Raw genomic sequence first — 13,170 nt, forward strand, 5'->3', positions numbered from 1 at the left:
GTGGATGGTTTTGTTCAATTCCTTCACCTGTTTGATTGTATTTTCCTGTAATTCTTTAAGGGAATTACAGAGACCTGAGTTTAGTTCCAGATACCTGTGTCAGGTGACACCCCCCCCCAACCTTCAGCTCCAGGGCATCCCCCAGCCTCCACAGGCTCCTATACCCACATATGCACCCCATTCCCAAACACACTCGAGGCATTGCACATATTCGAGGCATTGCACATATTAGAGGCACTATTGAGTTGTGCCCCCCACCCCAGTTTTCCTTCCTTTTTGAAGAAGGAGTCCCATGGTTCTGTTCTGATATGATCTCATCAGTTATGGCCCTGGCCCAGCCTTGGGACCTAAGTAATGAAGTCATTTAATCTCTCCCTGATTTCTTATTTCTCAAATAAAAATATCAACCTTGCCTAACAAAATAGGTGTGAATGTGTGGAGGGAGGGAGGGAGGGAGGGAGAAACAAGAAGACAGGGAGACAGACACACATAGAGAGATAGACATAGAGAAACAGGAAGAAAGTCAGAGAGAGACAGGAAAGGAGAGATTGAGAAGAGACTAGTTCAGAATGTGTATGGTCGTTTCCCAGACTGGTGATTTTATAGGTATTTCTTCACATGGCCAAGAGCAAACTACGCTGAAAGTGACGCCCAAACCCTGGATTCCAGAGAGCAATCTCAAAGCTTGGAATCTCAAACAGGCTTTCTGATAGCAGCCTGGACTTTTATCTGCCTAAAAGGGGGTGGGAGGAAGGAATCACCGCTGGGGCCATCTTACAGTCTCAGGGGATCCCAGGATACAGCACTGAGTATAAACACATGCCCTGCAGATTCTCAGAAAGGTATTCCCTGGGAGGATAGTAGGACCTTTGCCAGATGGAAGAATTTGAGCTAGAGACACGGAGGGACCAAGGCAGAAACTGGGCTCAAAACCTGAACTCTCACCAAGGCACACTTGGATTTTAGCCCCTCATAATCTGACTGTTATTAGATTCACCTGTGGTGACGGTGACCCCAGTAGGGCTACCGGGGTCTCGCACACACCCTCATGGGCCTCCCCAGGACAGGTATAGAGGAGGAAGTAGTTCAGGGGTGTGGCTGAGATCTTGGGACGAGCTCTGCAGTAGAGAAACCTGAGGTGCCCAAGTGTGCTGGAGAATCCCAGGGCTCCCGTCCCGCCTCACAGAGCTAGCAGTCATCCCCCCAGCGCTTCGGGGTCCACTGGGAAGTCCCCTCTTGGGCCATCCTCATACAGCCCCTCCCACAGTTTCACCTTTGTCCTCTCTAATCACTCGGATCGGCTCCCAGCCTCCATGGCTGTGTTTAAAGTCCACCTCTGGGGAACACAGACTGACTGTACCGATAAGCCCGGACACGGGGTTGTGTATGTCCCCAGGGCTTCCTGGGACCCTGGCTGGGGTTGGGGACGAGAGCAGCCGCGAGGGTCTACTTGTGCGTGCAAGATGAAGCTGCTCTGCGGCTTCTTCCTCCTGTGGCTTGGCCTGGTAGGGAACCTGGCTCAGAGTGACCCCAGCCCCAAGGAAGAGGAGTCCTTCTCTGACTGGGGCCTGAGGCAGCTGCGGGGCAGCTTCGAGTCTGTCAACAGCTACGTGGATTCCTTCATGGAGCTGCTGGGAGGGAAGAATGGAGTCTGTCAGTACCGGTGTCGATATGGTGAGTAGATGCCTTCTCTGGGGTGGGGGTGGGGAGTGACAGCATGAGCAGCAAAGCAGGTCACATCTGTCCTACATCCAGTAGGCCAGGTCGCCAGGCATAGCAAAATCAGGTGTAGTGTCATCCGAAATGCAAGTAGGCAACTAAATCCTGTGAGGGGCCCCGAGTGAAGTCTGGGTTCTATATCTCCTGATAAAAGTGTGATTTATCGGAAACTCAGGCTCTGCTCAGCTTCCTGGGAACTTTCGCTGAGGCCTTTTAGGAGTTTGCTGGAGGCAGGTAAGGCCTTAAGGAATGGCAGAGAGGTTTGAGAGGGACCTCAGGGTCTCAGAGATGCTCCTAAGGGGAGAACGCTGAACCGCAGAATCTGCCCCGGGTCAAACAACTGCCTTCGCATCCCAAAAGCTTTGAAGGACTCTCCTCTCTGCCGCAGGCTTCTGCCTGCGATTTGCCTAGATTCTGCCAAGGGAGGGGTCCAGCCCTGCCTTAGTCACTGTTATCACTGAACTGACCTGCCTGCTGCCCGCCGGGGGTCCCAAGCTCTGCCACCCGAGAGCCAAACACCAGAGACACAACTGGGAACTGGAGTGGGCTCCCATGCCTACCTTGCTTGAGTTGGAAAGCCAGCTAGGGCAGGAGCTGGGGCTGAAGACAATTTCCCCTTCACCCTCTTGGGAAGAGATGGGAGCTGAGTATCGTGTTCCTACCCTACCCCCCAAAACGTTATGGTGTCAAATTCTGGGCGACTCAGCATCACGTTTACTCAAAGTTAGATGGATAAGCACAAGGCCGGGTCACCTCATTAAGCTCACCTAATATCCATCAAAGAGGCAGGAAAGTTAATGCCTGCCATTTGAATCAACACAAGTATTGTCAATATACCCAAGGTTTAGCAAACATCTAACAACAGGAGGACTTCTTGTAAAATGGTGAGCCCGATCTTGTTCTTACTTCTCTAGTAAAACAGCGTCAAAAGATTTCAGCAAATTTTGGTTGGGCAGCCTCTGACTGGGTGGGACCAGCGAGCTCCCCAACTGCTTATGGGAGGAATGTCTTGAGACTGTGATCCCAGCTACTGGAGAGACTGAGACAGGTCAGCCTGGCTACGCAGTGAGACCCTCAAGATCCTCTCTCAGCCCACTTCCTCCTAAAGGATGCTCTAAACACAAATCTTTAAATTTTTTAAAAAATCAACAAAAATAATAGTGGCTACTTATGGAGAAGCCTGGTGCTTTCATCCATGATGAAAAGGCTCAATGCATAGGCCACGCCTCCCACAGATGATCCTTTTATTTGTGGTGAGAGTGTTAAAAGTCTGTACTCTGGGGGTTTGAGATTGGGTTTCCTTTCTCACTGCACGTTTGCTAGAAATGATTTAAGGAAGGAAGGGGCTTATGTGGCGCGGGGTTTCAGAATGTCTCTGCCTATCATGGAAGGACGCTAAAGAAGCAACTGTGGGCAGTGGGAGCCTGAAGTGGAGCCTGCTTCACCAGGCAACATTGGCAAGCAGAGAGAGCTAGGCTGGGTGTTGCCTTCAAAGGCATGGCCCTGGACAGCTACTTCTGACACACAGGCCCCCTCTCTTAGAATTAATTCTTCAGCTTCCCAAAACAGTAGCATCAGCCAGAAAACTAGCATTCAAAACAAAATCCTGTGGGGAGTTGTGTGTGTGTGTGTCTAAATATACATAGACATGGAGGCCAGAGAAGGACATCTGTGTCTCAAATTATCACACTTCACCTTGATCCCTGAGACTGGCTCTCACTGAACTTGGAGCTAGGCTGGCAGTCAGAAGGTGTCAGCCATCCTGACTCTGGTGTGGTTTTTTTTGTTGTTGTTGTTTTTTTTTTTTTTTTAGATTTATTTATTATTTTCTGTATGTGAGCACACTGTCACTGTCTTGAGACACACCAGGAGAGAGCTCAGATCCCATTACAGATGGTTGTGAGTCAGCAGTGGTTGCTGGGAACTGAACTCAGGACCTCTGGAAGAGCAGTCAGTGCTCTTAACCACTGAGCCATCTCTCCAGGCCCCCTGTCTCTGTATTCATATAGCCTTGGGGTTGCAGGTGCAGGAGCAGTCATGCCCAGCTTTTTTACATAGAAGTTATTGATTTGACCTCAGGTCCTGATGCTGCGCATCAAGCATCCGTATTTACCCACTGAGGCATCTCCCCAGTCCCCATGGAGCATTTTAGGTTCAAACGATAGCAGAAATATGTAACACAAAATCATAGGTGTGATCATCAGTACAAAAAAATTACTAAAACTTATTCGTTCCATCAAAAATGGGCCCTTTGGCCAAGATCTCTCTTTCTCAGTTTCTCCTCCGCTCAGCCTTTCTGCTCTCCGTTTCTAGGAACCTGACTTTTCTTTCTTAGGTTCCACACTGGAGATCATACAGTACGGGTTTTTCTGATTTACCTCCCCCACCCCACCCCCAAGTGCATTGATTTCCAGTTCCAGGATGACAGGCTTTCCTCCTTCCTATGGTATAGCATCCCACAGTGCACACACGTTTTCTTTATCTACTCCCACATTGACAAGTGTTTGAGTTGTTTCTGTGTCACCATCAATGCTGCGATGAACAAGACAGGGTAGATGTTTTTTCCACAAGCTCAGCTTTGATGGATATATACCGGGAGTGGGATTGCTGGGCCATACAGCCATTCTGATTTTAGTTTTTAACTTTTCATGGAGGTATGAGCTCCCTTTGGCCATCCTAGCAAGTGTAAGGTGGTGTGCATCCCTTGTGGTCCCCACTTGTATTTCCCTGGAAACAGGGATGCACCTTTGCATGTGCACCCATCACTTGCTAGGCTTCTTCAAATTGATTTTTGGATGTATTTATTTTATTTTATTTTATTTTATTTTATTTTATTTTATTTTATTTTAGTGTGTGGGTGTTTTGCTTGCATGTATGGATATCATATGGGTGCCTGGTGCCCATGGAAGCCAGAAGAGAGCGATGAAATCCCTGGAACTGGAGTTATAACTAGTTGTGAGCTGCCACGTGGGTGCTGAGTCCCCTGTTTGGCTTCTTTTGAGAAACATCTTTTTGTTTTGGTTTAATTTTTTTGAGACAGGGTTTCTCTGTGTAGCCCTGGCTGCCCTGGAACTCATTCTGTAGACCAGGCTGCCCTCAAACTTAGAGATCTGCTTGCCTGCCTCTGCCTTCTGCACGCTGGAATTAAAGCATGGGCCACCACAGCCAGCGAGAAACATGGCTTGGCCATTCTAAAGTTGGGATTTTATTTATGCTATTGCTCCTGTCCGTGTTTTGGGTGCCAGCCCTTTCTTAGCTGCACAGTGTGCTAATACCTTCTCCGTCTCTCCGCTGCCTCTGGTCTGTCATGGCTCCTTTTTATCTTCAGAAGCTTCGCACTGCAGCAAATCTTCACTTTTTAAAATACTTTGAGACAGTGCCTCATAGGACCCAGGCGAGCTCCAAACTTTCTCTGTAGCCAAGGATGACCCTGAACTTCTGATCCTCCTGCATCCACCTCCTGGGTACTGAGATGATACACACAGGCCACCATGTCCAATTTACTCACATCCAGGGCTCAAATCCACAGCTGCATGTCATCAGGCACTCCACCCACTGAGCTACATACCAAGCCCTGTCATTTTTAATCTTTTTTTTTTTTTTTTTTTTGGTTTTTCGAGACAGGGTTTCTCTGTGTAGCCCTGGCTGTCCTGGCACTCACTTTGTAGACCAGGCTGGCCTCGAACTCAGAAANCCGCCTGCCTCTGCCTCCCGAGTGCTGGGATTAAAGGCGTGCGCCACCACGCCCGGCATTTTTAATCTTTTTAAGAGACATTTTTATCTGTCTGAAATGCCATAGAAAAACTTCGCATCCTTGTGTTTGCCTATTTTCCCAGCAAAGGACTTTTCTACAGCCTTCACTGGGTTCTCAGAAGCCTGTGGAAAGAAACAAACACCTGCAGAGTTAGGAGCCAACCTATTGCCTCAGTGCTAGGGTGAAGAATTTACCAGTTTGCTGAAGCAGACAGGGGGTGTGGTGGGGGTGGGGGCCAAGGATCTGGGACTTTTGATATTTAAACAGGATCAGGACCAATGAACTAGGAAGCAACTTACTCCTTTTTAGTGTTTGGCGTGAAAAGTCTATTCTGTTGATGGATGGATGTTATCTTGCTGCCTCCAAATCACCGTACTGCTCACTGGGGCATCCCTGGAGGTTGTCAGGCAAACGTGCACTGTGTCCTTGCAGGTACCTTTTGGAAAGCAGCTGGATGAGGGCAGCCTCACCCTCCATGGGAGACATTCAGATCCCTGATCTGTGATGTGCCCTTCTCTTCATCTTTACAGTAACAAAAATGAGAGAGGAGAAAGGTTGATCAAGAGGGTGGGGCCCGTGGCGGGAGGTGGCATTGCTGGGCATCTCTGCTAACTCTTCCCGGAACCTCCATCTCAATGTCTGTGTTTTATGGGGTTAACTTGTTTATGCTTTACATTTTATGGGCACAAATTTGCCAGTCTCTTTCTTTACAGCCCCTGACTTTTACATCTTGATTAGAAAAGCATCCTTGGTTTAAGATTGCAGCAATCTCCTGTGATTTCTTTCCCTGTGGAGACAGTCACAGCTAATACATACTAAATGAGTGTGGCTGTGCCCCAATAAAACTTCTTTATGGGCGCTAAAACTTGAATTTCATATAACTTTCACATGTCATAAAATATTATTCTTGTTTTGATTCCCGTCCCTGATCATTAAAATAGATGAAGCCCATTTGTAGTTAGCAGGCAACTACAAGTTATAAAAGTCTGGCAACGAGGGGAGTCACCATTTGCAAGCCAAGGAAACAGTTTCAAGTTCTCAACTGCACCAGGAAATAAATTTACATGTAAACATAGCATGTTGGGGATGCCCAGGCTCAGAGCATCAACACTATAAACAACAGCTGGAGTGTGTTATCTCTGCCTAAATTCAACTGTCTCCTCCACTAAAACTTAGGCTCCATGTCTCTCTCCCAAGCAGCTTCCTGAAGCGAATAACCCTGCAGCTCACCAGCATTGTGCGTAGGGCAGCCCAGTCATTCCATTATCCTTCAAACTGACTTTAGAAGTTTCTCATCTGTGGTTTCTTAAGTGCAAAAGACCAAGGGTAATTTGGGAAGCCATCAGTGTATGCAGCAATCACCTCCTGCAGTCACTAAAATGATGCTTTGGGTGGGGGTGGGAGAGCTGGAGGGATTGCCCAGTGGCTAAGAGCACAGGCTGTTCTTCCAGAGGTCCTGAGTTCAATTCCCAGCAGTTCACAATCATGTGTAACTCCAGTTCTCTTCTTGTCTCCAAGATCACCAGGCATGCATACGGTACATAGACCCACGTGCAGGCAAAGCACCCATACACACAAAATAATAAAAGGCAATTTAAAAGAAACTATAAAAAAGCATTGCCTGTGAATTCAGACATTAGTTTTATTTACGTTTTTCCTGATGTCTATAAAGGTAGCTGTGTGGAACGCTTATAGACGAGCAATCTGGAGAAGAGATAAAATTTCCCTCGTTTTATTTCCAGGAGACAACATTGAATTAAACCACATGGCTCCATTGTTTGTCCATGTGTGACTCATCTATTAATGTCAGACTATTCCCCAGTATCTGTCTGTCTGTCTGTCTGTCTCTCTCTCTCTCTCTCACACACACTCACACATACTTATACACACTCACATATACTCATTCATATTCACACACATGCTCACATACACTCACTCTCTCACACTCTCACACACACGCATTTACACTCACTCTCACTCACACATACTGACATACACTCACTCACACATACTCACACACACTCACTCTCTCACGCTCACACTCACACATTCTCACGCACTCATTTACACTCACTCTCTTTCACACACACTTCCATACATACACACACCCTCATACACACTCACTCACACTTTCTCCCACTCTCACACACACATTCACACACTCACACACATGATCACACACATACATGCTCACACACTCACATACAAACACTCACACACATGGTGAGATGATAATGGAAACCTTCAGAGACGGAGAACGTGAGGAGGTGATGGCGGGCAGATCCTAACGCTGCAGACCCTGGGGCTTGGGTCTGAGATAGGAATTTCAGACCCAGGTCAGGGTGTCTAGTGCTCAATACCAAGAGAGGTAACTGGTCCCTTAAGAATTGGGGTGCTGAGCCTGAACGACTATAGAAGGACGAGTTTCTTTCATTTCCATAGACATGTGTGTCTGCTGCATACATATTTTCTGAGAGTCCTTGAGTTGGTCTGGATTATTTAGGGTTCTAGAACTGGGAGCCAGTGCCGACCTGTAAGTGCTGACAGCACAAGCACAGACACTTGTTAGGAAGAGCTACGTTCAGATTCTGGCTGGAGTAGACGCTGAGCCTGGCAGTCCTTGCCTGTAACCCAGCCCTGTGGGGCAGAGACAGGCAGATGCCAGGCACCTCCCCCAACATGCATAACACACACACACACACACCCTCCACACACACACCACATTACACACACACACACCACACATAACCACATCACACACATTACACACATACACCACACCATACACATGCACACACACAGCACAAACATACCACACACCACATACATGTACATACATACCACCACACACCACACAAACACACATTTCACAGGCAAATACCTTACACATACCACATATATACCACACCACACACATAGCACACACACCACCACATACCACACATATCACACACATGCTTATACATGTGCACATACATATACCACACACATGTACATGCACATATATGCATTGCACATGCATGTACACAGAATACACTGCATATGCATGTACACACACACACATGAACTCATTCATATGCACAAAGAGATTTCAAAATCTCAACCCAATATTACAAGAAAGAAGCAAGATGCTTCCCATCTCCCTACAGTGATGAGGGTGAAGAATGGTCACCGGAATCATCCCCAGCTCCAGAACACCTCACACGCAGGAAATGAGCAGAACTCACCTGGTATTCAACTGTGGCCCAAGGAAAGCCAGGCTGAGCAGTAACTGTGGGTACCTAATCAGCCTGAGGCTTCACGGTCACAGCCAGAGTGTTGGCAGGATGGAGCATAGATCAGTGGCAGAGTGTGCGCTTACGGTATGCAAGGTCCTGGTACAGTTCTGGAACATTCACTGCCAAAAGCAATAGTTTCTCTGTACATAAGAACTGAGGTGGTGGGGAGATGGCTCAGCAGCAATTGAGAAGAACTTGTAAGGTACCTATGCCTGTCTGGATTTCCAGCTCTAAAAGTGTCCAAAACCTCTGCACTTGACAGACATCAGCATGTGCGCACAGAGCCACACATACACGGGATTAAAAACAAAGTAAGTAATTTTATTTTTAAATCGTGCGTGTGTCTGTGAGGTATGTGCATTTGAAGCATGCACATCTGGGGTCTGTACATGTAGTGCCCATGGGGGCCAGACGAGGGTGTTGGTGGCCTCACTCTGTCTGGAGGAGATATTCAATTTGCTACCTAGTCAATGGGAATATCTTATGGGAGACAGTGACATTTAAATGAAAAATAGAATATGCTTTAAGGAAATATTAATTTGATGAATAAGTGTCAAATGTTTGACTTCTAAATATTTCTTCCACTTTTTTCCTTCTTCCTGCCAGGAAAGGCGCCGATGCCCAGACCTGGTTACAAAGCCCAGGAGCCCAATGGTTGCAGTTCCTATTTCCTGGGTATCAAGGTACCAGGAAGTGTACGTATCACTAATATTGCCTTCTTCATTGATGCGTTTTTAAGTAAATAAGGGCAATCCAATGATAATCAGTGACAGAAGCGATCATTTATGGAATCTACTGGAACAGTGGGATTTGGAATTTTAAACTAGAATGGGGGAAGGGAGAGAATTTTCAGGAAAGATATTTGAGTTCATTTTCTCAAAGACTGCTGAGTTTCTGGTATCTGTGAACTTCAAAGTCACCATTGTAAGCATCAGCCAAGATTTATGGCATCAGGACACAACTTAAAGACGACTGGATGATGGCGGTTTACTTAAACTAGTAGTTCATTCCAGCGAGGGACTAGAGTGGCTGGTACTGGCCAGAAAGAACGGATTGCTATGTTGGCTGACTTCTGCAAGCAATAGCTTTGTGTTCAAAGGGTCATATCAACAACATTTGCAGTTTGGGCTGGAGAGATGGCTCAGTGGTTTAAGAGCACTGACTGCTCTGTCAGAGGTCCTGAGTTCAATTTTTAACAACCATGTGGTGGCTCACAACCATCTGTAATGGGATCTGATGTCCTCTTCTGGCGAGCAAGCTGATAGAGTGCTCATATCCATAAAATAAATAAATCTGAAAAAAAATGTTTGCAGTTTGACCCACTCGCTGCTTCCTGAGATCCATTAGCACATCACCAACCCCTTCTCAAACTGTCAGCCTCTCCTGGAAGCAGGCTGTGATTTGATCTCCTGGTAGATTTCTCGGACCCATCTGGGGTTTGTAGAGTGCTTGCCTTGCATGCACAAAGCTCTAAGTAGCATCCTGTAAACTAGGTGTAGTGGCACATGCCTGTAATCCCAGCACTCCAGAGGTTGAAACAGGAGGAACAAAAGCTCAAAGTCATCTTTGACTACACAGTGAAGTTGAGGCCAGCCTGGGCGACGTGAAACCCTGTCTCAGAAATTAGGAGGTTGGATTGGGTGATAGCTCAGTCAGCACGGTGCTTGCCTTGCAACCAAGAGGATCTGAGTTTGCTCCCCAGACCCCACATTAAGAAGCCTGGTCATCGTGGCACACACTTGTAATGCCAGCACTGTGTGGATGAAGACAGCCAGGTGCCAGAGGGAGCAAAGAATTTATTTGGAATGTTCCCGGCAAAAGATGCACCCTGACTCAAAAAAGCAAGAGAATTGGCCTCTGGGAAATAATAGCTGAGGTTGACCACTGGCCTCCACTCATAGGCTCCCATGGGTGCACATACTCATACAAGTACACACATGCACACCTGAGCATGCATGAACACACACACACAAGCACACCTGAGCATGCATGAACACACACACAAGCATACACATACATACACATACACACACAACCTGAGCGTGCATGAACATATATATAAGCACACCTGAGCATGCATGAACGCACATACACACAAGCACACACACTTACCCCCCACAAGCACACCTGAGCATGCATGAATACATACGCACATGCACGTGTGCTCATAGACACACACATACACACACAAATCATGCTTTTGACCTGCACTATAGAAGAGAGGTTTGATATAAAATGAAGCTAGAGGGACATCAGCTATAATATTGAGTTGTGTCGTGTGTGTGTGTGTGTGTGTGTGTGTGTGTGTCTATGAGCACACATGCATTTAGGAAGACAGAGGGCATTGCTTCTCGGCCTTTTGGCTAAGATCAAGTGAAGACAGAGGGCGACACTAGATATCTTCCTCATTTGCTCTCCACCTTACTTTTTCCCCGTGTGAGCGTGTGTACTTGTGCATGCTCATGCACACGCACGTGAGGAGTGTGTGCAGTCTAGGGGTCAATGCTGGATAATTTTCTCATTCATTCTCCACTTTTAAACTTTTTAAATTATATTTTTATTTGTTTTGAGTGTGGGGCCATGCATGCCACGGTGCATGTGGAGGTCAGAGGCAACTTGCAGGAGCTGTCTGCTTCCACTGTGTGGGTCCTGGTGTCCCGGGGACTGAACTCCAGTCTTCAGGCTTGGTGCCTTGCGCTTTTAGGACATGAAATATCTTGCCTACCCTCTGCCTGTTTCTTTGTTCCTTTGTTTCTTTGTTTGATTCTTTCTTTTCTTCTCTCTTTGTTTCTTTCTTCCTTTCTTTCTTCTTTCTTTATTCGTTGTTGATTTTGAGGTAGGGGTGTGTGTGTGTGTGTGTGTGTGTGTGTGAGGTGGGGGTCTCTCATTGTACCTGAAGCTCATCACTTGGCTAGGCCAGCTGGCCAATCAGCTTTAGGGAATCCATATGTCTCAACCTTTCCCCTGCACTGGGGGTTGATAGACAAGCTACCGTTCCTGGCTTTTATGTGTGCAGTGGGGGCCAGGACTCGGGTTCTCTGACTTATACAGCTGGCACTTTATCAACTGAGCCACTTCCTTCTTATTTCTTACCTAGAGCTTACCAATTTAGCTAGACTGCCTGGCTCACACACCTTGAGAATCCTCTTGTTCCTGTCGTCCCTGGATGGGCTGCACACAGCCAACCTTGTTATGGACTTGGAGAGTTAACTGTCAGGTCTTAATGGTTGCACAGCAAGTGTGTCACTCAGGCCCAGAATAGTGTGTTTTTTGAAGGTTTTTTTTTTTTTTTTTTTTTTTTAAGATTTGTTTATTTTTATGTATGGGTACACTGTAGCTGTCTTCAGACACACCAGAAGAGGGCATCAGATCCCATTACAGATGGTTGTGAGCCACCTCGTGGTTGCTGGGAATTGAACTCAGGACCTCTGGAAGAGCAGTCAGTGCTCTTAACCACCGAGCCATCGGTCCAACCTGGAAGTTTGTTTTTTTTTTTTTAATACATTTTTTTTCTTTTAAATTTTATTTTATGTGTTTGGATGGTTTTGTGTGTATGTTTTTGCTGTCAGGTATGTCTGTGCACTTCATGCCTGCAGTACTTCTGGAGGCCTGAAGAGGGCATCAGATCCTGGGATGGCTTCATAGATTGTTGTGAGACATCATATCAATGTTGATGCCAGGAAATCAGACTCAGGTCCTCTGGCAGAGCAGTCGGTGTTCCTAGCCTCTGAGCCACCTACCTTCCCAGGCCCCTGGATTATATTTTAATAATACAGTTACACCTCCATTTTTAGCTGATTTAAGAATTTCACTGGGCAGTAGTCTTCTAAGCAGCTCTAGGACCCTTGTTCTATCTGACCTGCTGCTAGCTTATTAATTACAATTTAATTCTGCACCAACTGCAGGAAGAGTCTCCATTCTTTAGGCAATTTCCATGCATCTGTCAGAAATACGCATTCACACACTGATTGGCTAGAAGAAGCTTGACTGCTATTGGCTGAACATGTTTTCTTAAGTATGTGAAATTGAATGTCTTGCCTCTTTCCATGCAGTGTTTTGGTAGTGATCACCACTCCACTTTGGTAATGGACAGTTGCTTTGTCATGGTATAATTTTAGTTTGGGGGCTGAGGCCAAGCAAAGTCCTTTTCCTTAGGCATTAGACAACCACAGCCTATGAAGACTTACAGTACCCAGCCTGTGCTGCATTGAATGAGCCGGGATGTCTTTAATAGAATGTTGTTGTTGTGTTGCTTAAGAGGACATTTTAAATTGTGAAAGTTCTTATTCTGCATCTGATGACCTTGGGTTAATAAGAGAACCCGGAGCCGGGCGTGGTGGCACACGCCTTTAATCCCAGCACTTGGGAGGCAGAGGCAGGCGGATTTCTGAGTTCAAGGCCAGCCTGGTCTACAAAGTG

General features: G+C 46.6%; 1 protein-coding gene and 1 pseudogene across 2 annotated transcripts in view; both read left to right on the forward strand.

Annotated features, from left to right (window-relative positions):
• The first annotated feature begins 1,304 nt into the window (after positions 1-1,304).
• Pla2g12b (phospholipase A2 group XIIB) overlaps positions 1,305-13,170 on the forward strand; it is a 19,191-nt gene continuing 7,325 nt past the window's right edge. Inside the window, exons 1-2 of one of the 2 annotated variants that reach the window (XM_021174471.2) lie at positions 1,305-1,674; positions 9,358-9,446. In XM_021174471.2, coding sequence (XP_021030130.1) covers positions 1,314-1,674; positions 9,358-9,446 — 450 coding nt within the window. In that variant the 5' untranslated portion in view covers positions 1,305-1,313. The remainder of the gene's footprint in view (positions 1,675-9,357; positions 9,447-13,170) is intronic. The other variant, XM_021174470.2, reaches the window with a different exon arrangement.
• On the forward strand, positions 11,095-11,247 carry LOC115032268 (annotated as a pseudogene).

This window comes from Mus caroli, chromosome 10, assembly GCF_900094665.2.
Source record: "Mus caroli chromosome 10, CAROLI_EIJ_v1.1, whole genome shotgun sequence".
NCBI lineage: Eukaryota > Metazoa > Chordata > Mammalia > Rodentia > Muridae > Mus > Mus caroli.